The sequence below is a fragment of the Pinus tabuliformis genome, chromosome 2_2 (assembly GCF_031772625.1).
Source record: "Pinus tabuliformis cultivar Carrire ecotype Pingquan chromosome 2_2, CPIR1, whole genome shotgun sequence".
NCBI classification, from domain to species: domain Eukaryota; kingdom Viridiplantae; phylum Streptophyta; class Pinopsida; order Pinales; family Pinaceae; genus Pinus; species Pinus tabuliformis.
In genome coordinates, this window is record NC_142300.1 from 257,188,143 (window position 1) to 257,210,359 (window position 22,217).

The 22,217-nt window shown below is 34.5% G+C and overlaps 1 protein-coding gene across 1 annotated transcript; it reads left to right on the top strand.

The window, feature by feature from the left end:
• Window positions 1–7,638: 7,638 nt before the first annotated feature.
• Window positions 7,639–8,768, top strand: LOC149192269 (uncharacterized). Its single transcript, XM_089406352.1, has 2 exons — window positions 7,639–7,935; window positions 8,047–8,768. Exons 1-2 carry the CDS (start codon window positions 7,700–7,702, stop codon window positions 8,462–8,464), a joined length of 654 nt encoding a protein of 217 aa, XP_089262478.1. The 5' UTR covers window positions 7,639–7,699; the 3' UTR covers window positions 8,465–8,768.
• The last annotated feature ends 13,449 nt before the right edge of the window (window positions 8,769–22,217 follow it).

Here is a 22,217-nt window from a genome sequence, read left to right on the forward strand (position 1 = left end):
TTATGGTACGTCCACTTGCAACCATCACTTGACAATCTGGTGCTAGATATAGGAACTAATTCAATTCCTTAGCTATCTTATAATGAATAGAATTATGGGTACTTCCTAAATCAATCAACACTATTACCTTTTTCTTCTTGATATGTCATTCTATCTTGATAGTTTGAGGAGTGGTAATGTCGGCTAATGCATTACACGATATGGTTGGATTCATTTCTTCTTTCTCTAGGGTTTGTTCCTCATTTATATCCTCTTATTTTGACATTTCTTGTTCCTTTTCTTCCTCCTTTTCACAATATATGCAAAATAATTTCTTCAAAGCACACTTATGAACTTTAGTGTATTTGCTATCACAACTGTAACGAAGCCCTTTTTCTCTTCTTTCTTCCAATTTTTGTGGTGTCAACCTTGTAGGTTGTGGAAGGCTAGGGGAAACATCACTTCCATATTTATAATTATGACTGGTAGGCTTCCTTGTTGCCATAATTTTTCTTTCCATTTTTCTTGCCAACCTGAATGCCTTCTCCAATGAATCAGGTTCCCAGAGGCGATCCTAATGTTGGAGGTTATCTTTTAAAGTCCCTATGAACACATCAATCCTATGCTCCTGTGGAATATCTTTTACCCTTATATTCAATTTTTGGAAGTCCTCAATGTGCTCCATCTCCATCATTGAAGCCTTTTGTTTGAGATTTATCAATTGGCTAAAAAAAGTGTTTCTTTTTGTATCCTCATAATGTGCTATCATTTCTTCCGTAAAAATTTCCCAAGTGACAATTTGTTTACAAGAGCAAAGCAATCTATACCATACAAATTGTTTTGGTTCCAAATATAAAGTTGCTTTACGTACCTTTTGTGTGTTTTGCACATTATGGAGATCAAAATATTTCTCCATCTGTAGTATCCAAGCTACGGGATCCTTGCCATCAAACTTCCTAATATCTATCTTTGGAATATGGTGGGTCTTCAATCCACCATTAGAGTCTATGAAATCATGATTAACATTTATTTTGTTCTCATCATGAGTTTTCTCTATTACCTTTTCGCCATTAGGAAGCTTTTATTGTAGCAACTTTGTCAAACCTTCCTTCAAGCCTTCCACGTATTTCATCAAATATTCAATGTTTTAATTCTTTTAATCATGATTAACATTTATTGTGTTCCCATTCTGAATTTTCTCTACTACCTTTTCTCCATTAGGAAGCCTTTCTTGTAGCAACTTTGTCAAACCTTCCTTTGAGCCTTCCATGTCCTTCTTCTAATCTTCAATGTTTTCTTTCATACCATCCATCTTAGCTTCCACACCTTTCTTTAAACCATCCATCTTATCTTCCATGCCTTTCTTTAAACCATCCATCTTAGCTTCTGTTACATTTTGTGAGATTGAAATTTGTTGCACTCGGTCTTGTAATTTTGATATATCATGTTGCATTTTTCCTCTTCTTCATGAGTCATGCTAGAGCTTTCAGGATCCTTACTAGTGTTTCCATTTTATTTCTTCAGGGCATCAATTAATGATGATTATGCTTCACTATTCTCTTTGAATTCCTTCAAACTAATGTTTCAAACTAGACTTATGCAAAATTTAAAAAAAACTACACACATTTTTTCACCTTGTAGGTGCTCGATATTGAATCTGATGTATCTCTGAAATTTCAGATCTCCAAGGTTTGAAATTGAGAAATGCGGTAGCCCTCTGAGTCCTATTTCCAACGCCACCACTCTGATCAAAATTTGATTCTCCAAGAAAGCATTATGCCCAATCTCCCAAGATGACATGATTATACACTCTTTGAGTAGAGCGAAATTTTACGAAGTTCCACATGTCTATGTTTCAACCTTCAGACCTGAAAGTAATGCTAAGAAAACTAAAATCTATCATCTTTTCATAACATTTTACGAAATTTCAATCTGATACTCAAAGAGAAAGTTATGATGATTTTCTCAAGATCACCTGTTTGGGATGTAATTCGAGAGCCTGCAAAAGCCCTAAATGTCTTGAACCTTATCACCAAATATATGGCGAACAAAGATCTGAAATTTGGGCCCAAGCGTAATTAAGATTTCAACTCAAATGGATTTTAATTTCAGTTTCTCCAACTTCGTAGAAAACAACTTATAGCGAAAATTCCACGATGACCTGTTTGAGATGGAATTGGAGCTTGCAAAAGCACTAAATTCCTCAGATCATATATCTGAAAATATAGTGAGACAAGATTTGAACTTCAAACATGAGGATCAACGAGATTTCTGCTCAAATGGGTTTTTTTTTCTTCTGAAACGTTGCAAAACAAACATTATAGCGAAACTTCCACGGTGACCTTTTTTGGAGTAGTGAAACCCTAGAATCCAATGCTCTGATAACAAATGTTATGAACCCAACTCACAAAAAGATAGAAAAGATATATCAATGACTTAGAAATTAGACTCTTCGAGGGGAAACCTCCTTTACATTACACAAATGAGCAATTCTTGGATGATACAAATGAAAAGAGCTCCTTTCTATATATAGGAGTCTAAGGGGTCATAATATAATTAGAGTTGACATAACAATAATAATGTAAGTGCACAACAATAACAATAGTGGGCTTCTATGGGGCACAATAATAACAATATGTGGACTACATGGGCACAACAATATAATAAGGGGTTTTCACTAATACCAAAAAGGGGTTACGCTAGTATTATAAGGACCTATCACTTTCTCACATCTGTCTTGATTCAGATTGGTTTGAACTTTGGTGTGGTTTTATGGATACTAGTGTAACACCCTCCTCCCACATCCACCCAAGTAACCATGCCAACCGGAGTAAACATGAGACAAGAGGCTACTATGATCTGATTCGACCTCCTATGTGACCTTAAGGAAGTGGAATCGATAGAGCATAACACACAGTCATCCAACATCATCCACAGAACCTTCAGTGGATAAGTCATCCATTCAAACAGTGTCTTGCTCCGTCCTACTACTGTTTTAACCAACTTAGGCCAGAGTAATGCTCCCTAGAAACTTCCAACATGAGTTCTAACTCTCCCCAGACACTACCCACGCGAGTTATAATTCTCCCTGGACACTGCCCAGGTGATTTAGTGTGTGGGCTAACGCTCTGGTTTGTTAACAATCTAGGATTTGAGCCACCTTTTTCAACCCAATGCCTAGGACACTTCCTAGAATGAAATGATCACTTAAAATTGGTAAGAATACAAGGAAACAAGGATGCAAAATTAATAAGCTAAACAAGGCCATAACCAAACCCCCACTAGCCATGGCATGAATTTTGTCAAACATATCATCAATATGTAATCTACATGTGTAAACAACATAATTACGTGTGGGGATCTCATACTTACCTGAGAATCGCCATGAACCATTGTTTCCTCATGTAATTTGTTTCTTTATCATTTATTATATCATAGACACATTATCCATTCAGATATAAGTAAAACCATGATAACAGCCATACATAGATGCTATCACAAAATATACATATAACCAACATAATAGGAACGAAAATACAATGGACATATCAACCATGGAAACCCATGTATACATCAGTACTTCTACACATGAAAATCAAGGGAATGAATTTATAGTTAATGAATGCAATAAACCAACTGGAGATGGGACTACCATGTTCCACCTGACCATAGATTGGTTGAGCCAAGTCTGTCTTCAACCAATCACCCCCATGCCATATTCCAAGCATGAATGTGGGATCTCATAGAACACATCAATAAAAAACTCATCCAGGGCTTCGAGAGGCCATCCGCCTCAACCAATAAAATAGTGATTCCACCTCATGGTCAGACATCACAACACCATCATCAAATTGGTCTCAATCCAAGCTTTCCAAGGCCTATAGAGTGTTTGTTCCAACCAAGGCTTCCAAGACTAGTAACTCAACCCACAGTTGTCGTTGGGATTCAAGAGTTTTTGTCCAACCAAGGCTTCCAGGACTAGTAACTCAACCCACCAAGGGATTCCAACGCATTTTTCCAACCAAGGCTTCCAGGACTAGTAACACAACCCAAGTTGTTACAAGGCTTCCAGAGCGTTTGTCTAACCAGGGCTTCGAGGAACTAATAACTCAACCCATGCTAAGGAAACATGAGAACCAACCAACAACAAACAATGTAAGTAAGCCCACAAACACAATGGCTATCCAAGAAATGGAAAGGCTAGGCAATTCACTATCGATCCATGCAATCCTTCATGCAAATGATGGATCACGACCAAGAAACCACATGCATATGCCATGCATTCCAAAACCAGTGAAGAAATCATATATGCAATCCGTACTTGCAAAACAAATATGATGCAGCTGCTGATCTCGATGCCTTCTTATGCATTCCTTCTCTTCCTTTTGCTTCTTGCTCCAAGAATCCAAGTATATCACACCATTCAAGAGTGATCCAAGAAAACTCTAAGTATCCAAGAGTATGAGAGAGAGAGAGAGAGAGAATAATGAGAGAGAGCTCCAACACTAAACTGACATAAGGTTACCAACTGATCCTCAGAAGCCTTTTTATGAATGAGGCCTCTATTTTCTTGATTTTCCATTATTTTCCTTCATTTTCGTCCTCACATGCAACATGTGACCTTTCACCTCCTTTTTCTCCTAATTTCCATTATTTTCATAAATAATTGTGCCAAAATGCCATTTTTCCTTTCCAAAGCCTTAGCCATTGTCTTTTCCAATTTCCTTAGCCATAAACAGCTAAATGAACACCCACTAGGATGTCCTACCCAACATTTAGCTTGGCATAAGTGTCCCATCGACTGTGGTTATTGTTTTTAACTTTTATTACAAGGTTTTCACGAGGGTTGTTACAACTGGGTTAGTTCAAGATCATCCAATTATATTGTTCTGGTTAATGGTGAACTATTAGAGTTTTCACATCATCACCTGGCATTTGTCAAGGTCACCCCTTATCGCTTTTTCTTTTTTTACCCATCAATTGAGGGACTGAGTAGAGTAATTTTGGAGGTAAAATCAAAGGGTAGAATCAAAGAAGTAGCATTTGGTGAGGAAATGGCGATAACTCAGACTTTATTTGTAGATGGTGTTTTGTTCTTTGGCTGGGGGACTATTTATGAATAGAAAAGCTTTAAAGGTATTTTCCATTGTTTCTGTACATTTTCGGGCATGGAGGTCAACCTAGACAAATCATCTTGTTTCAACAACAATTTGGATGAAGCCGAAGTAAATTTGATCCAAGAAATATTTCCTCTCAGGTTTGGTTCTTTAAATGATGTCTTTAAATATCTTCAATTGTTCTTAGACCCTAATAATTATGAAATTGGAAATTGGTCATGGCTTGTTAAAAAGGTGGGAAAATGCATTTGTCATTGGTGCAACCATTGGATTTCGTTAGGAGGTCATTTGATCTTTAATGAAATCGGTCTTGGAAGGAATCTCGGTCTTCTAGTTGACTTTAGTAAAAATTCCTAAAAATATTTTAGGTGTTATCAAAAAGTTATGTATTTAATTTATTTGGAATGGAAAGGTGAGATGAATAACTCTCGTGTCTTGGAATAATCTGGTGCTTCTGAAGTCTCTAGGGGGTTTGGGCTTACGTAATATGGAGAAATTTGGACTAGCACTTGCACCCAAGATTTGTTGGCGTATGTTTCTTCACAATAGTCTGTGGAGTATGGTAATGAGGGAGACATATTTGAAATACATGTTGGTTGTTGCTTTTCACACAAAAGAGCCAAATGTGACTAGGGGAGGTTCTATGAATTGGAGGTATTTGATAAGCGGTCTACAAGCATTGGAGAAATAGCTTTTATGGAAGATTGGGAATGGGGCTAAAACTTTTCATGGTCATCATCACTCGATAGGATGTAATGGTTGTCGTAAACTCTGTGATACGTTGGTTGACTTCTTAAAGCATTCATGTTATATTATTATCGTTGACGTTTCTAGGTGAGAAGACGTAGCTCAGGATAGTCAAGAATGGCTTTAATTTTAAGATTTAGGTGTTTCTCATGTTTATGTATGTGAATTAGGTTAATGTCGGTATTATAATTAATTAGGAGGAGGAAGACATCAATAGGTGGTCTAAGAATAAACAAAGTCTAATTATAACAACCAGATCTAGATAGATGTGCTGATTTAACATAGTCCTCTTGCTTCTTCAAAATAGTGGCACATATCAGTATGGAAGGGACAAGGCCCCCTTAAATGCAAGTTCTTCCTTTGGTTGTTGTTGGAAGAAAAAATATTGACATGGGATATTCTTGTTAAGCACGGATAGGAAGGTTTTGGATTTTGTGTTCCATGTTAGATGAATGAGGAGTCTATTGCTCATTTATTTATTCACTATTGTTTTGTAATTTCTGTTTGGAAGGTGGTTTTCTCTTGTTTTAACCTTGATGCCCAGTGGAAAGGAAGCTCGGTTGAAGACTGTCTCTCCACTTGGAATCAAAAGTTTATTTCCAATTCCCTTAAATTCCTTTCAATATTTGTATTGTGGGGAACTTCGCTAGGGAAAAGCCACTGCCTATTTGAAGAATTTGTGGTTCTTTGAAGTTATTGCTCATAATGCAAAAGTATCTTATCTTGAGCAAGTGAAACAACTAAAAGAGAAGAAGATAAGGCTTATTAGAGATATGGAGTTGTCGACTAGTATAATATGGAGATTCTTTGATGGAGCCAGTCAAAGGGATGTTTGTGGTGCAGGTATAGTCATTTTTTTCTCTTAAAATTTGATAATTAAATGCAAACTAGGTATTAGCGAAGGCACAAAATTTACAGCTAGAAGCACGTAAAACTATTCAGAATGTATAGGGATTCAAAAATCCTTGTGAACTCGTTCTATGGAAGAGTTAGCTTAACGATCCTTCATTTAGAATCGCGGCAAAGGAAATCAGCGACCTATAAGAGCAATATGATAATGTGGAATTCCTTCATACATTTATGAAAAATAATACCATAAAAAATATATTATACAAAAAAGCTCTTTTATTAGATGTCCAGTTAATTTCCATCTCAAAACTATCTACTAGTAATGTGTCATGTCCTCTGCTTTGCCTTTTCCTATTCAAATAAGATATAGTTAAATTTGAAGATATACTTACCATATAAGATATATATGAATATCTTATATGAAATTTACTGTTATTATTTTTTTTTATTTGTTATGAAATATCAAAAATCTATTTTTTCTTAAAGAAAATAAATAGAAATATATATTTTCTTTTAAAAGTAAAATAAATAGCTATGTGTAGTATCGACAGTTGGCGTCTACCACATTTCCGAAGCATAGTTGGACTTCTGAGAATGTTGTTGTTAAATCTGAATGGTTATACATGACAATCTGGAGCAACAGCAAGGGCCAGAGGTTATGTGTACCTGTTCTACGCGTAAGCGAAAGATGCTTGACCCACGCCACCTGTCTAGGTTAACGGGACAGGGTTGTCTTATTAAGTACGTGTCAAGAGCAGCAGACACATCATCGATTTTGGAGAAGAAAAATGCAAAGCAACTTCGTGCGAACCTCGACATCGCTTTCAAAAGGATCTACCGACACGCTTATCACCGTGGGAACCAAGTAAAGCTTTTTTTAAATCTCGGGTTTTTTCAACGATCAGGTTCACGTGCTTTTCAATCGCTATCTATGTCTAATTTGACATTTCATACGCGCAAATACAGTTTGATATTTTTTTTGAGGCTTGATATAATTACGCGCATAGATGATGTTTACAAAACAGAATGGCAGCATGGAGTTTGGTAGTATATTGTGCAGGCCTTCAGCCATGGAAGACGATCGCTCCCGCTCGTTAGTGGATCAGGAACGAAAGTCAATTAAATGCAGTAGCTCCAGAAATACTATGAATCACAAAGGAACAGAATGCTGCATGTGTGGCGACATCGGATTTCAGGAAAGATTGTTCAGATGTCACAGATGCCACCACCGATTTCAACACATGTGAGTTCTCTCTATACCAATAATTTCGATTCGATTATAGTCATTCCCTCTGATATTCAGTAAATTAGTTGTTTTAACTCGGATTTGCGCATTATGGAGAAAATCTTGCAGATATTGTAGCAGGTTGTACTCTGATCAGCTGGAATTAGATGGCCTAAATGAATGTGACTGGTGTCTCGACTTCCAAGCAAGACAGAAAAGGAAAGTAGAATTGCAGGAAATGCGAAGCGGGAAGGCCAAGAAGGTAGATGCCTGCAGTCAAAAAATTTCCATGTTGCCATCCACAACTGCGATAAAGCAACTTAGATCCGTAACCATTGCGAATTCCAGAAAGGGTAATGCGAAGGGCGTTAATTTCCGGGTTAAAATTGGGGGAAGCAACGAGAACCAGTCATTGAGTCTCGCAGAAGAATGCAAGTTATCTAGTGAAAGCTGCAGAAACGTACCCCATACTCCTAGCCAGAGAAGCACCACCAAAGGTGGATTAGGTCGTCGGTATAAGCTTCTCTCGGACGTGCTATGCTCCTGACGGCAAGACAGGCAGGCTTTCATTTCCATTTCAACATAGCATTTCACATTTTGTTCTTGGGACCATGGAACCATTTCAGTAAAGGGATTTGATTCCATATTTTCTTACAGTGATTTACGGCTATGTTTATTAAAACATACACTTTATCTTTTTAGTTTTGAATGTGTAATTTTCAGAAATAAACACATATTTCTAATCATTAGGCCACTCAAAACAGTTTATATTAACATATATGTAAATATTTTTGTTTCATTTATTCTAAGGGAACGATTTCAGTAAAGGGATTTGATTCCATATTTTCTTACAGGGATTTATGTTTATTCAAATGTATACTATTTTTTTAGTTTTGAATATGTTAAAAACAAATATATACTTTTAATTATTAAGCCACTCAAAACAGTTTATATTAACATATATGTAAATATTTTTTGTTTCATTAGTTTATATTAACATGTATGTAAATATTTTTGTTTCATTTATTATAAGGGAACCATTTCAGTAAATGGATTTGATTCCATATTTTCTTACAGGGATTTGATTGCTATGTTTATTAAAACACACACTTTATCTTTTTAATTTTGAATATGTGATTTTTAGAAACAAACACATACTCTTAATCATTAACCCACTCAAAACAATTTATATTAACGTATATGTAAATATTTTTGTTTCATTTATTCTAAAAAAAATATTGATAAATATTTTATTTTAATTATTTTTGTCTAAAAATATTTTATATTCTCACTTAATTATTAGTATACTAAAAAAAATTAGTATTGTAAAAGTGATTGGTAAAAAATAAAAATGATTTTAAAATAATTTTATTGCAGATAATGGAACACATGGGCACTCTGATTGAAAAATGATTTGAGCTTAACTTTATGATAGGTTTTGGAATATGCTGACAATGTTATTAAAGGGAGAGAAATCAAACCGTTAGCTTCACTGCTATATTTCAGATGCATAACTGTTTCACCTAAAACACGGATAGAGAACTCAGAAAACCACTGATAGTGGGCATTGGGGTTTCGGATTGTATAATAAAAGTTGCATAGTTGTTCTTTCCGATGGTTGCTCTAGGGTTACACCAACTAAAAGACGGATAGAGAAATCCAAAAGAGAAGAGGTGGCTTGAAAAGACTATCCATAATTGGGGTCATAGTGGAAAATATGGCGGCGGAAAAGACTACATATATAGTGGCGCTCAAAAGGTGAGTTATGGTGCGTTCACAAACTGGCCATCATGGGGTTAATAGTAGAAGATCAGAGCAGCCTGGCAGGTTAATTTCCTTCGTAAATGCTTCGTGATTGGCACCATCGTGATAGCAATACTTAATCAGGGTAGGAATGTCAAATATGAAGCATAGTAATATTTGTTTCAATTATTTTAATCATTAATGTCATTTCATAAACTGAGTTTTTTAATATGAATTTTTGGATTTTTTTTGTTAGGATTTGGGAAAAATTTGATGGGAAATCTTGATTTGTGTTATTTAAATTATTTTTTTATTATATATATGGATTCAACACATTGAAAATTTGAAGGCACTTTGATTGTGTAAAAATTACTTATAAAACTTGTTATTTCAATAAATTCCTTACAGATTTTAGAAAAATTAAACCGCAAAAAACCCACAAAAATACTTCCAAAAACACTCACTAAAAAGTTTTTAATATGACAAACAAATCACACTAACAGAAAATTTACCATCAAATTCTATCCTAATAATAATTATTTTCCCACACCGAGGAATCATTCGGTAAATCCCTATGACTGATTCTCTCGAAATAACATCCCACCTTTTATGCCAGATGGAACCGAGGAATCATTTGGTAAATCCCTATGACTGATTCTCTCGAAATAAGATCCCATTTTTTATGCCAGATGGAAATAGATTCGTTTCTCATATTATAATTAATGTGATTGTCGTTACTGTTTAATGTGATAATCGTGACAATTAGCAATATATTTTTATTAATTAATTATTATAACATTTAACAACCATATTATTATACCCTCACCGAAAGGATGGGGAGCGACTTCTTTCGTTTAGTTGAACAACTAGGTAGTTTTTTCTATCAATCAAATCAGTGGTGATGCTGTTGCTGAGGAACCCAAGTGCACTGTAACAGCAACAAGTCCCGTTTCTACTCAACGCCATGATTCGCGCTTTCATCTGTGTCGGTTGGTCACGATTGAGCGATAGATATGTCGATTGTCCCATATGCCACTTTCCTCGGCCCGTTGGTATTCTCTGGTGTCAAACCACGCCTCTAGAAAAGAAACAGATTTTACCCACTACTGAATGGTATCTCCCCTTGATATTGCCGTGATTAATAAGTCTTTCCGTCGTCCATTCTTGGGTCAAGGCTCTCCAAATTGACAACGTGTGTTCAAAATCTATCTCGTTTTTTCCTCTGAAAAAAAAGTGTTCAAAACAGTGATCACATAAAGAGATAATGCCCCCAATGTGGAATGAGTTTTCAAAACAATGATCGCATAAAGAGATAATGACCCAACAATGTGGGATCAGCTTCCAAATATCTCCTTTATAATATTTATTTATTTTGGAATTAGTTTTTTTAGTTTAATTTAATTATTAATAATTATTAATTGGAAGGTAAAGATTTTATTTTAGTTTTCTCTTAAAAATAAAGATTAAAATTTATATTAAAAATAACTAAGGGTTTTTTAATTCTCAATTAATTAATTAATTAAAAAAAATTCATATTTATGGTTAATATGAATTATGTTTTTTTCAACATATAATAAAATATGGTATTGACTCATAGTATTGTAACAAAATGTATTTACATGTTAAAAGTTTTTATAATAAAATGAGAGTAAATATTCATAACAAAAAATCGTGTATATATATATTATTTTATTAATAATAATTTAAAATAAAATTATAATTTAGTTAATTTTTTAATTTTAATCATAAAATCTTAAATTTATAGGTTTTATTAGCTTTTTAATTCTTATAATTTTACTAATCAATATTTTGTTATTAAAACACACACACAAATATATATATATATATATATATATATATATATATATATATATATATATATATATACTCAATATTAATTATGCATGTTATATGACATATTCAATATAGATGATACATATTGTATACTAGTACAATCATATTAAAAATATTAATGTGATTGATATAGGCACAAGGTTTCATTTATATCTACCCTTGATAAATATATAATAATAAAAACAATAATAAAAAAAATATTATTATTATTAATCGTAATAACAATAATTATTTTAAAATGATTATAATAGTTTTAATTAACAATAATTAAAGATCAAATATTTTGTAAATTAAAGATAATTATTGTTAATTAAAGATTACTATAATTGTTTTAAAATAATTATTGTTATTACTACATAAGTGTTATTATAAATTAATATTACTATTATTATGTTAGATCTTAGGCTTCTCTGATCCATAACGTAATAAGCATGTATTTCGGATTAATCACATCATTATTATTTGATCGACATTTATCATGAGGATGAACCACATTCGTTGGTTTGAAATGTCGACCAAATAATATTGATGTGATTAATCTGAAAAACATGCTTATTACATTACTATTATTATTAATTAATATTATTATTACATAATTAAATAGTATTAGGTAATTTAAAATCAAATAATATTAAAATTAAATTAAATATTAAAAAATTATAAAATATTTGATAATTAAATAATATTTAATAATTAAATAATATTTAATAATTAAATAATACGCCCAAGGGATTTATATTAAAATCTAAGATTAATAATATAAGCCTTGTGAATAATATTATACCCTAGGAATACGAACCCGTAGATTGATAACCCCAAGGATTGATATTTTTCTAATGTGGTTCACACACACTTAGTGACCACTACATCCATGGGACATTCTAGGTAGATCAACTTGAAGGGATCTAACCGTTGACCAAATTAGCAAGGCGTAACTCTAAGGGCATCAAGGATATTTCACCCCGTGACCTCCCAATAAGTGAGGTACTTAGCAAGAGGAACTCAACCAAATGAACTATCCCTTAGGGCTTAACACAAGGGATTGATATTATAAACCCAAGGGATTAATACTTAAAATCTAAGGGAATATAAACCTAAGGGAATAATATTAAGCCCAATGGATAACTATTATAAATCCAAGGTATATAAATCATAAGTTAAATATTATAAACCCTAAAATAAACATGGTTACCACGGTTGATTTTCATACTAACACAATTTTTGTCACAATGTGATGTTGGACTATGATTGAACATAATTGATTTTCATATTGAGACAATCTTTGTCACAATGTGACGTTGGACAATGGTTAACCATGGTTGATTTTTATATTGAGACAAACTTTGCCACGATGCGACATTGGACTTCGATTAACCATGGATGACCGTGGTTGTCACAATGTGATGTTGGAACAAGAGATAATCTGTCTCACAATGTGTAAATATAAACTAATATAAAATAATAATAATTAATATAAATAATTTAAAATTAAAATAATAATAATTAATATAAATTAATAATTATTATTAATTATAATAATAATATTTTTATTATGATAGTTTTTTTTAATATTATTTTTATTATTATATATAAATGGTAGATGCAAATGAAGCCCTTAGCATATATCAACCATATTAATATTTTTAATCTCGTTGTGCTAGTATAAACCGAAGGTATATAAACCCTAAGGTAAATATTATAAACCCTAAAATAAACATGATTGACTATGATTTACCTCGTCAATTCTCATATTGAGAATTTTTTTGTCAAAATGTGACTTTGGACCATAGTTGATCTTTGTATGGAGACAATCTTTGGCACAATGTGACATTGGACCATCATTGAACATGGCTGAACATTATTGTGAACCCAACAGATTTATATTAAACCTTAGGATTAATATTATAAACCCTAGGATTAATATTATAAACCCTATGAATAATATAATACCCTAAGAATATGAACCCTTAGATTAATAAACCCAAGGGAATAATAAAACCAAGGAATTAATTCTAAAACCCTAATGTATTATAAACTGAAGGGAATAATATTAAACACAATGGATTAATATTAGAAACACAAGGTATCTAAACCCTAAGATAAACATTATAAACCCTAAACATGGTTGACCATGGTTCATTTTCATATTGAGACAATATTTGTCACAAAGTGACGTTGGACCTTGTCTGTTCATGGTTGATCATGAATGATTTTCACATAGAGACAATATTTATCACATGGTGATGTTACACCATGGTTGAGTTTCATTTTGAGAAAATATTTGTCACAATGTAATGTTGAACCATGGTTGACCATGATTATAAACCAAAGGGATTAATACTAAAAATCTAAGGGAATAATACTAAAAATCCAAGGGATTAATACTAAAAATATAAGGGATTATACTAAAAAACCAACGAATTAATATTATAAATACTAAGATAAATACTCTAAACCTTAAAAAAAACATGGTTGACTATGTTTTACCATGGTTGATTTTTGTATTGAAACAATATTTCTCACAATGTGACATTTGACGATGGTTGACCATGATTGATTTTCATATTGAGACAATCATTGTTAAAATGTGACATTGGACCATGGTTGCACATAGTTGGCAATGACTATAAGCCAAAGGGATTAATTTTAAATCCCCAAGGTATTATAAACCTGGGGGAATAATATTGAACCCAAGGGATTAATATTATAAACCCAAGATATATAAACCCTAAGATAGATATTATAAACCCAAGGGATTAAGATTATAAACCCAACATATATAAAACCTAAGATAGATATTATAAACACAAGGGAATAATGAAACCAAAGGATTAATACTAAAAACCTAAGAGATTATAAACCCAAGAAAATAATATTAAACCCAATGAATAAATATTATAAACCCAAGGTATATAAATCCTAAGATAAATATTATAAACCCTAAAATAAACATGGTTGACCAATGTTAATTTTCATATTGACACAATCTTTGTCACAATGCGACGTTGGACTATGGTTGACCATGATTGATTTTCACATTGAGACAACCTTTCTCACAATGTGATGTTCAAAAATGGTTGACCATGGTCAATTTTCAGCACATTGGTTTTTTGACTGTATATATGGATTCAACACACTGAAAACCCATAGGGAACTTTGATTGTGCACTGATTACCCATCAAATTTGTGATTTCCATAAATTCCAACTGAAAAATTAGACAAAAAAATCCACCCAAAAATTTCCAAAAAAATCTTACTAAAAACAACTAATATGACAAACAAACCACACTAAATAACAATTTAGTATCAAATTCCATCCTAGTAATAATTATTTTCCAAACCTCACCGAGGGATCATTTGGTGAATCCCTATGACTAATGTCTCGAAATAAGATCCCACTTTTTATGCTGGATGGAATATAGATTCGCTTATGATATTATAATTAATGTGATTATTGTTTCTATTTAATGTAATAATCGTGACAATTAGCAATATAATTTTCTTAATTAATTATTATAACATTTAACAACCACATTACAATACCCTTGCTGAAAGGATGGGGAGCGACTTCATTCGTTTAGTTGAACAACTAGGTAGATTTTCAGATCAATGAAATCAGTGGGGATGATTCACTGAAGAACCCAAGTGCTCTGTAACAGCAACAACTCTCGGCATTCTCGATTGTCAAACCACGCCTCTAGAAAAGAAACAGATTTTAGCCACTAGTGTATGGCATCTCCCATTGATATTGTCGTGACTGATAAGTCTTTTCGTCATCCATTCTTGGGTCAAGTTTTCCAAATTGACAACCTGTGTTCAAAACAGTGATCACATAAAGAGATAATGCCACCCAATGTGGAATGAGTTTTCAAAACAACAATCACATAAAGAGATGATGACCCAACAATGTGGGATGTCAGTTATCAGCGTCAAAATATGTTGTTTATAATATTTATTTATTTTAGAATTAGTTTTTTAAGTTTAATTTAAATATTAATAATTATTAGGTGGATGGCAAAGGTTTTTTTTTTTCTCTCTTACAAACTTAAAAATTAAAGTTTATATTAAAAATAATTAAAATTTTTCTATTTTTTATTTAATTAACTAATTAAAAAATGTCATATTTGCCATAAACACGAATTATGTTTTTAATAACCTATAATAAATTATGGTATTAACTCATAGCATTGTAACAAAATATATTTACATGTCCAATATTTTCGTAGTAAAATTTGAGTAAATATTCATAATAAAAAAATCATATATATATATATATATATATATATATATATATATATATATTTAATAATAAAATTATAATTTAATTAATTTTTTTAATCTTAACCATAAAACCTTGTTTCTATAGTATTTATTAACTTTTTCATTCTTATAATTTTACTAATCAATATCTTATTATTAAAACTCGTTCCCATATACATATATGATATGTTCAACATAAATGATACATATGGTATACTAGCATAACCACATTAAAAATATTAATGTTGGTGATATACGCCAAAAGTTTCATTTATATCTACCATTGATAAATATATAATAATAAAAATAATATTACAAAAAAACTATTACAATAAAAATATTATTATTATTATTATTATTATTATTAGTAATTATTTAATATTTTAATAATAATAATCGTAATAACAATAATTATTTTAAAATGATTATAATAATTTTTAATTAACCATAATTAAAAATAAAATATTTTGTAAATTAAAGATATTTATTGTTAATTAAAGATTACTATAATCATTTTAAAATAATTATTGTTATTACTAAATAGTATTATTATAAATTAATATTACTATTATTATTAATTAATATTACTATTAATCACCCCCGATTGGGATGCGGGTGTGTGAGTCAGGCCAGGTTGGGTGCAGATGTGTAGTACTCAATCCATAATCATCGTCGCCGCCCACATGCTCAAGGCAGGGGGTGCAGTGTCCTTCGAAATGAATGCATGTTTGGTAAGTGGGCAAGGTGGCGTGGAAGGGATTAAGGTAAGGTGGTGGAGTAGGCAAGGTTATTCGACATCCAGGGCAGGTGAGAAAGGTTGTGGAGAAGGGTGGCAATACAAATACGGGGAAGGTCAACGGCAAGAGTGAAACCTTGGTTGCGGATAGATGTGTGAATCCGGGTATGTAATTTGGCCGTGCCTCAGTATTGAATCTATGTTCTGGTTGGGGTTCTACTAGGGGGAAGGAAGGAGCAAGCATCCCACGCAATGGGGAATTGAATGTTATGGGTGGAAATGGGGGCTATAACTGTAGGCCATGGCCTAGTTTTGCATATATATTTTCTCCCAATTAGACTAGAACCATGACTGCATGGGGGCCAAAAGTGGGTTGCGGGGCTATGCTGGTCAAATATTAGTTTTTAAGGCCAAGTGGACATGGGATAGAGGCACGACAATTCCAGGGGGGCTGGGAGTTTTAGGGAGAGTCAGGGAAGAGTTGTGGGCAGGGGGATGGGTGATGCAGGAGCATCCAGCTCAGGCACCATGACCGGGTGTCGGTCTCTGCCAGGTCGAAGAGTTGAGTTAACTTTTTATTTGTCTTTATGTTAGTTGACAGAATAGGAGGTAGGATTTTTATTTTTATTTTAATCTCTAAATTAGTCAAGGGTAGGTTTGATTGGTTAGGGTTATTTTTTTGTCTGTTGCTAATAAGTCATAGATTAATAATTGTCCTGTTATTTTAAAAAGAAAAAGACAAATGTGTCTAAAAGGAAAATCTTGTCATAAGGACAGAACCGAATGAATAATAACCATATAACTGTAAAGTCTATAACTGAAAAGCAACTGTACAGTTTCATTAACTGGAACCATAAACATATAAATGTAACAGGACAAATCATGTAAGGGGTTCAGTACCTCTCGCACTCAAATAATAACAATAACAGAGAAACTAAGTTCTTTCCATCTGTATGTTCTACTGTACTCTATTGTATTTTCCAATTGATGACTATCTGAGCAGACAACTAACTGTACACAGATTCTTGAAATTAATTCTTTTTATTTTCCTGAGAAAAAGAACCAGTTCCCATAACGAGACAGAAGAACATGTACAATACGAGGGTTTATAATTCATTTGTAGCAAACAGTGAAGATAGACCAAGAGTGATACAAGCAGTTTCGGTACATGCCAAGCACGCACGGCTAGACGGAAACTTCCACCATACATATAAGTTGACAATCATACAAAATTACCAGTGTATCTATATCGTTCATGCACGTTCATATAATCACAAGCAAAACTGAAGAATCATAACTGCAGTTCGGGCGAGGCATTCAGAGTAAACCAAAATCAAATGTCATTTAGGTAAATCATAACCAAATTCCATTATATTTTCCTGAAGGATTTTTCTTTCAAAATTTCAAAGTCCAGTGTATAGCAATTACATAACAGTACTATAAAAACAAATCCATAAGCGTTCAAACTGTGAACGACAAACCCTAGGTGAGGGTTTTGAGAGAAAATTGCATCCACATACAGAAGATGGCAGTCAAAGAAACAGTGGAAGTCCAGACCTCAAAACGATAGAGCATCACTCACCGTGTGAGTCAAACAACAAGCATTGAGCCATACGACCAGACAGCCTAAACTGAAACCAGACCAAGGACTAAAGAAAATGCAAAGAATCAAATCCTACTGGACCAGACCAAGGCATATAGTGCCGAGACCTCCAACCGCAAACCCTCAACACCTGTACAGCGAATGACACACAAGTGTTAACAAATGTAATGTTGTCGAATTGAAAGTACATAACCTGGAGAGAACCAACAATGAAATTTACATCCACTTTACCTGAGAATTTGCAGTGAGAGCCAAAGGCAGACATTCCACCCAATGTTCAGACTAACTACAGAGATGAAGGAGAAAACCAGGTCAGAAGCTGTGGAAAGAGAATCACAAATTGAAACAGAGAAGGAAGACCACCTCTGTTTTAAGTCGAGGACAAAAGAATCCCATCGAATTGAGCCTGGAGACAATCCAATCACTAAGTTGCCAACCAGAATGAGAAATATTAGCACAAAACTTGAAATACAGCGGCCTGTTGAACCAACAGCAAAAGGATAACAAAACACAACAGAAATATCACTTACCGAGGCAGCTACAGGGCAAACCACAACTGCCAATGAACCAAGGTTTAAGAACAACCACATTCACAGCAAAGAGCCGTTACAGAAACAACCAGAGGCATGCCCAAGACTCGCAGCAAAGCTGCCCACCAAAACTTGCAGAGCACAGCAGAGCAAACCCTCGACAAGCCAACAACAAATGACCAAAATGAACGATGAACAAAGGGTTCAGGCATAGGAATGAGCGGGAATACGAAATCCGAGGCAAGTACCCATTCATTATTGTGTAATTGAATGCCACATAATACAAACCCAAAATATCCGATGGCGCATTCCTTCCATGCGTAATCACAACCAAATTATTCAACCAAACATATAATCACCACATTAATCATTTTAATTACAACAGATTGTAAAGTGTTGGGTTGGTCCCATCAAAGTGGTATCAGAGAAGGTGAAATTGATTGAAGACATGGAAATAGGAAGGCAAAGTCATGGCAAAGCTACTCGAAGGATAGCGGAGGAAGGACTGAGAGAGGAGATCATAATTCTTGCTGCCCATTTGGAGGTAGTGGAGGCAGGGAGAAGAAGAGACCCAGAGGTAGGCAATGACAGCGAAGAGGAAACTGAAGCAACAACAGATGGATCGGAAGGTGAGACCCCAGAAGTGAGATTGTTGAGGTCTGTTTTAGTGGCAAGCAGTAAACCCAAACCAGAACTCCCAACCTATGACGGCAGCCTGTCTATCGAGGTTTTATTGGAATGGACCAGTGAGATGGATAAATATTTCAAGTGTGAGGAGGTCAGCGAAGACCGCAGAGTTAGGTTCACTGCGACGAAATTGGAGGGACACGCAGCCCTATGGTGGGATAGTGTCCAGACTCAGAGAAAGAGATTGAACAAGATGCCGATTGAAACCTAGTCAAGGATGGTGGCCATGTTGAAGGGCAAATTTCTGCCAAAAGATTATCAGATTGCACTACACAGGTAAGTGTAGAATCTAAGACAGAAAGGAATGACGGTAAGGGAGTACACGAAGGAGTTCTATCGAGTCAACTTACGAACCAGATATACAGAGGATACCGCGGAAAGAACAACCATGTATGTAAATGGGTTAAGATTATAAATTTTAGATGAAATCATTATTTTATCTCCAAAGAACACTAAAGAAGTGTATCAGAGTGCGATGAAATCTAAAGAGAAAATTACTAGAAGGCAGAATGCTCGAAGAGGACGAGGAGCTGGAAGGGGAAAAGGCCAGTCATATGGCAGAGGGTGGGCTGCTAGTAGTTATAAGGAAGGCAACAGTTCCAGAACTTTTGGATCAGCAGACAGAGGTGATAATGCGAGAGGTGGTCGGTCATCACAGCGAGGCAGGAGAAATGGCCGAGGAAGAGGGACTGGTTATCAATGTTACAAGTTTCATAAATGGGGACATGGATCGTTTGAATGTCCAGAGGCAGATCAAGCTAGACAGCGGGGTGCATATGTTGCACAACCAGAAGAAGCAGCGACACCTCCCCAAGAAGCAAAAAATGCTCTAGAGATAGGGGAAGGCCTGGTGCTACACAAGCTGTTGTTAAAACCAGTCAAGGAGGTCACCGAACAGACACAACGGAAGGCTTTGTTTAGAATAGTTTGTAAGTCATGAGGTAAGTATTGTAAGTTAATTATTGCCAGCAGTAGTACTCATAACTTAGTGTCCACAAAGATGGTAGAAAAGTTGAAATTGAAGTGCTTGAAACATCCCAACCCTTACAGAGTCTCATGGCTACAAAAAGGCCATCAGTTGCTAGTGGATGAACAGTGTGAGGTGGAGTTTCAAATAGGCAGATATAAAGATAAAGTTGTTTGTGACATCATGTCGATGGATGTATGTCACATACTGCTAGGCAGGCCTTGGTAGTACGATAGTAAAGTGGTACACGATGGATTGACGAACTGTTATAAGTTTGTCAAGGATGGAATTAAGTATACACTTGTGCCCATCAAAGAAGAAGGGATAACAGGGAAAAGTGAACCAAGAGCATTGTTGGTTAGTGGAAAACAATTTCTGAAACAAGTTGAGGACAATGAGATGGGTTATGCAGTTGTAAAGAAAGCAAGGGTAGTGTTGTTGCATACAGAGGTATCAGACTTACCTACAAAAATCCAGAAAATGTTGCAGAAATTTATGGATATAGTGGTGCATGAATTGCGAGACAAATTACCCCCCAAAAGGAGTATAAGTCATCATATTTACTTCATACCCGGAGCCAGTTTTCCAAACAAAGTGGCATATCGAATGAGCCCCAAGAACAATGAAGAGATTAGGAGGCAGGTGCAAGAATTGCTATACAAGGGATTGATAAGGGAAAGTTTGAGCCCTTGCGGAATCCCAACGGTTCTCGCCCCCAAGAAGGGAGGAGAGTGGTGGATGTGCACAGACTCAAGGGCCATCAACAAAATCACCATCCGATATAGGTTCCCATTGCCACGAATGGATGACATGATGGATTGTTTAAGCGGGGCAGCATATTTCTCTAAGATAGACTTGAAGAGCGGGTACCATCAGATTCGGAAACGAGAGGGGGACGAATGGAAGACAGCCTTTAAGATGAATGAGGGACTGTATGAATGGCTGGTCATGCAATTTGGACTAAGCAATGCACCAGTACATTTATGAGGTTGATGTATGAGATGCTATAGGAGTAAATCGAGAAATTTGTGATAGTGTACCTGGAAAACATACTAATTTTCAGTAGGACAAGGGAAGAACACCTTCAACATGTATGGAAGGTGCTGGAAAAATTACAGTAGAATAAACTGCTAATAAACTTGAAGAAATGTACCTTTCTGCAGAAGGAATTGATTTATTTGGGCTTTGTAATAACGGAAAATGAATTGAAGATGGATCCGGAGAAGGTTGCAATGATAGTTAATTGGCCATCTCCGAAAATTTTATTCGAGGTACGTAGCTTTCATGGACTAGTGAGTTTTTACCAAAAATTCATAAGGAGTTTTAGCGAAATTTGTGCACCTATGTTGGACACCATTAAAAAGGCCAATCAGCCTCTTTGATGGACAGATGCAGCGGAGAGAAGTTTCCAGTTATTAAAGAGAAAGATCAGTAAGAGGTCGATCCTGAGATTTCCAAATTTCAAGAAGCTTTTTCAGGTTCACTGTGATGTTAGCGGTACAGCTATTGGAGCTGTACTCAGCCAGGAGGGTAAGCCTGTAGCATTCTTCAGCAAGAAGTTAAATGAAAGTCGACAGAAATATTCATCATATGATAAGGAGTTTTATGCTGTTATACAAGCATTAAAACACTAGAGGCATTATCTGTTGGGAAACGAATTTGTGCTATTTTCAGATAATTCTTCACTACAGTATGTAATGAAATAGCACAAGTTGAACCACAAACACACCAAATGGGTGGAGTATTTGCAGAGTTTCAACTTCATATTGAAGCATATTAGCAGGCAGGCCAACAAGGTGGTGGATGCACTAAGTAGGAGAGCTCTACTTCTGCAGGAAATCACTGTACAAGTGCTGGGTTTTGAGCACTTAAAAGACTTATACCAGACTAATACAGATTTTAAGGAGGCCTATGATGCAT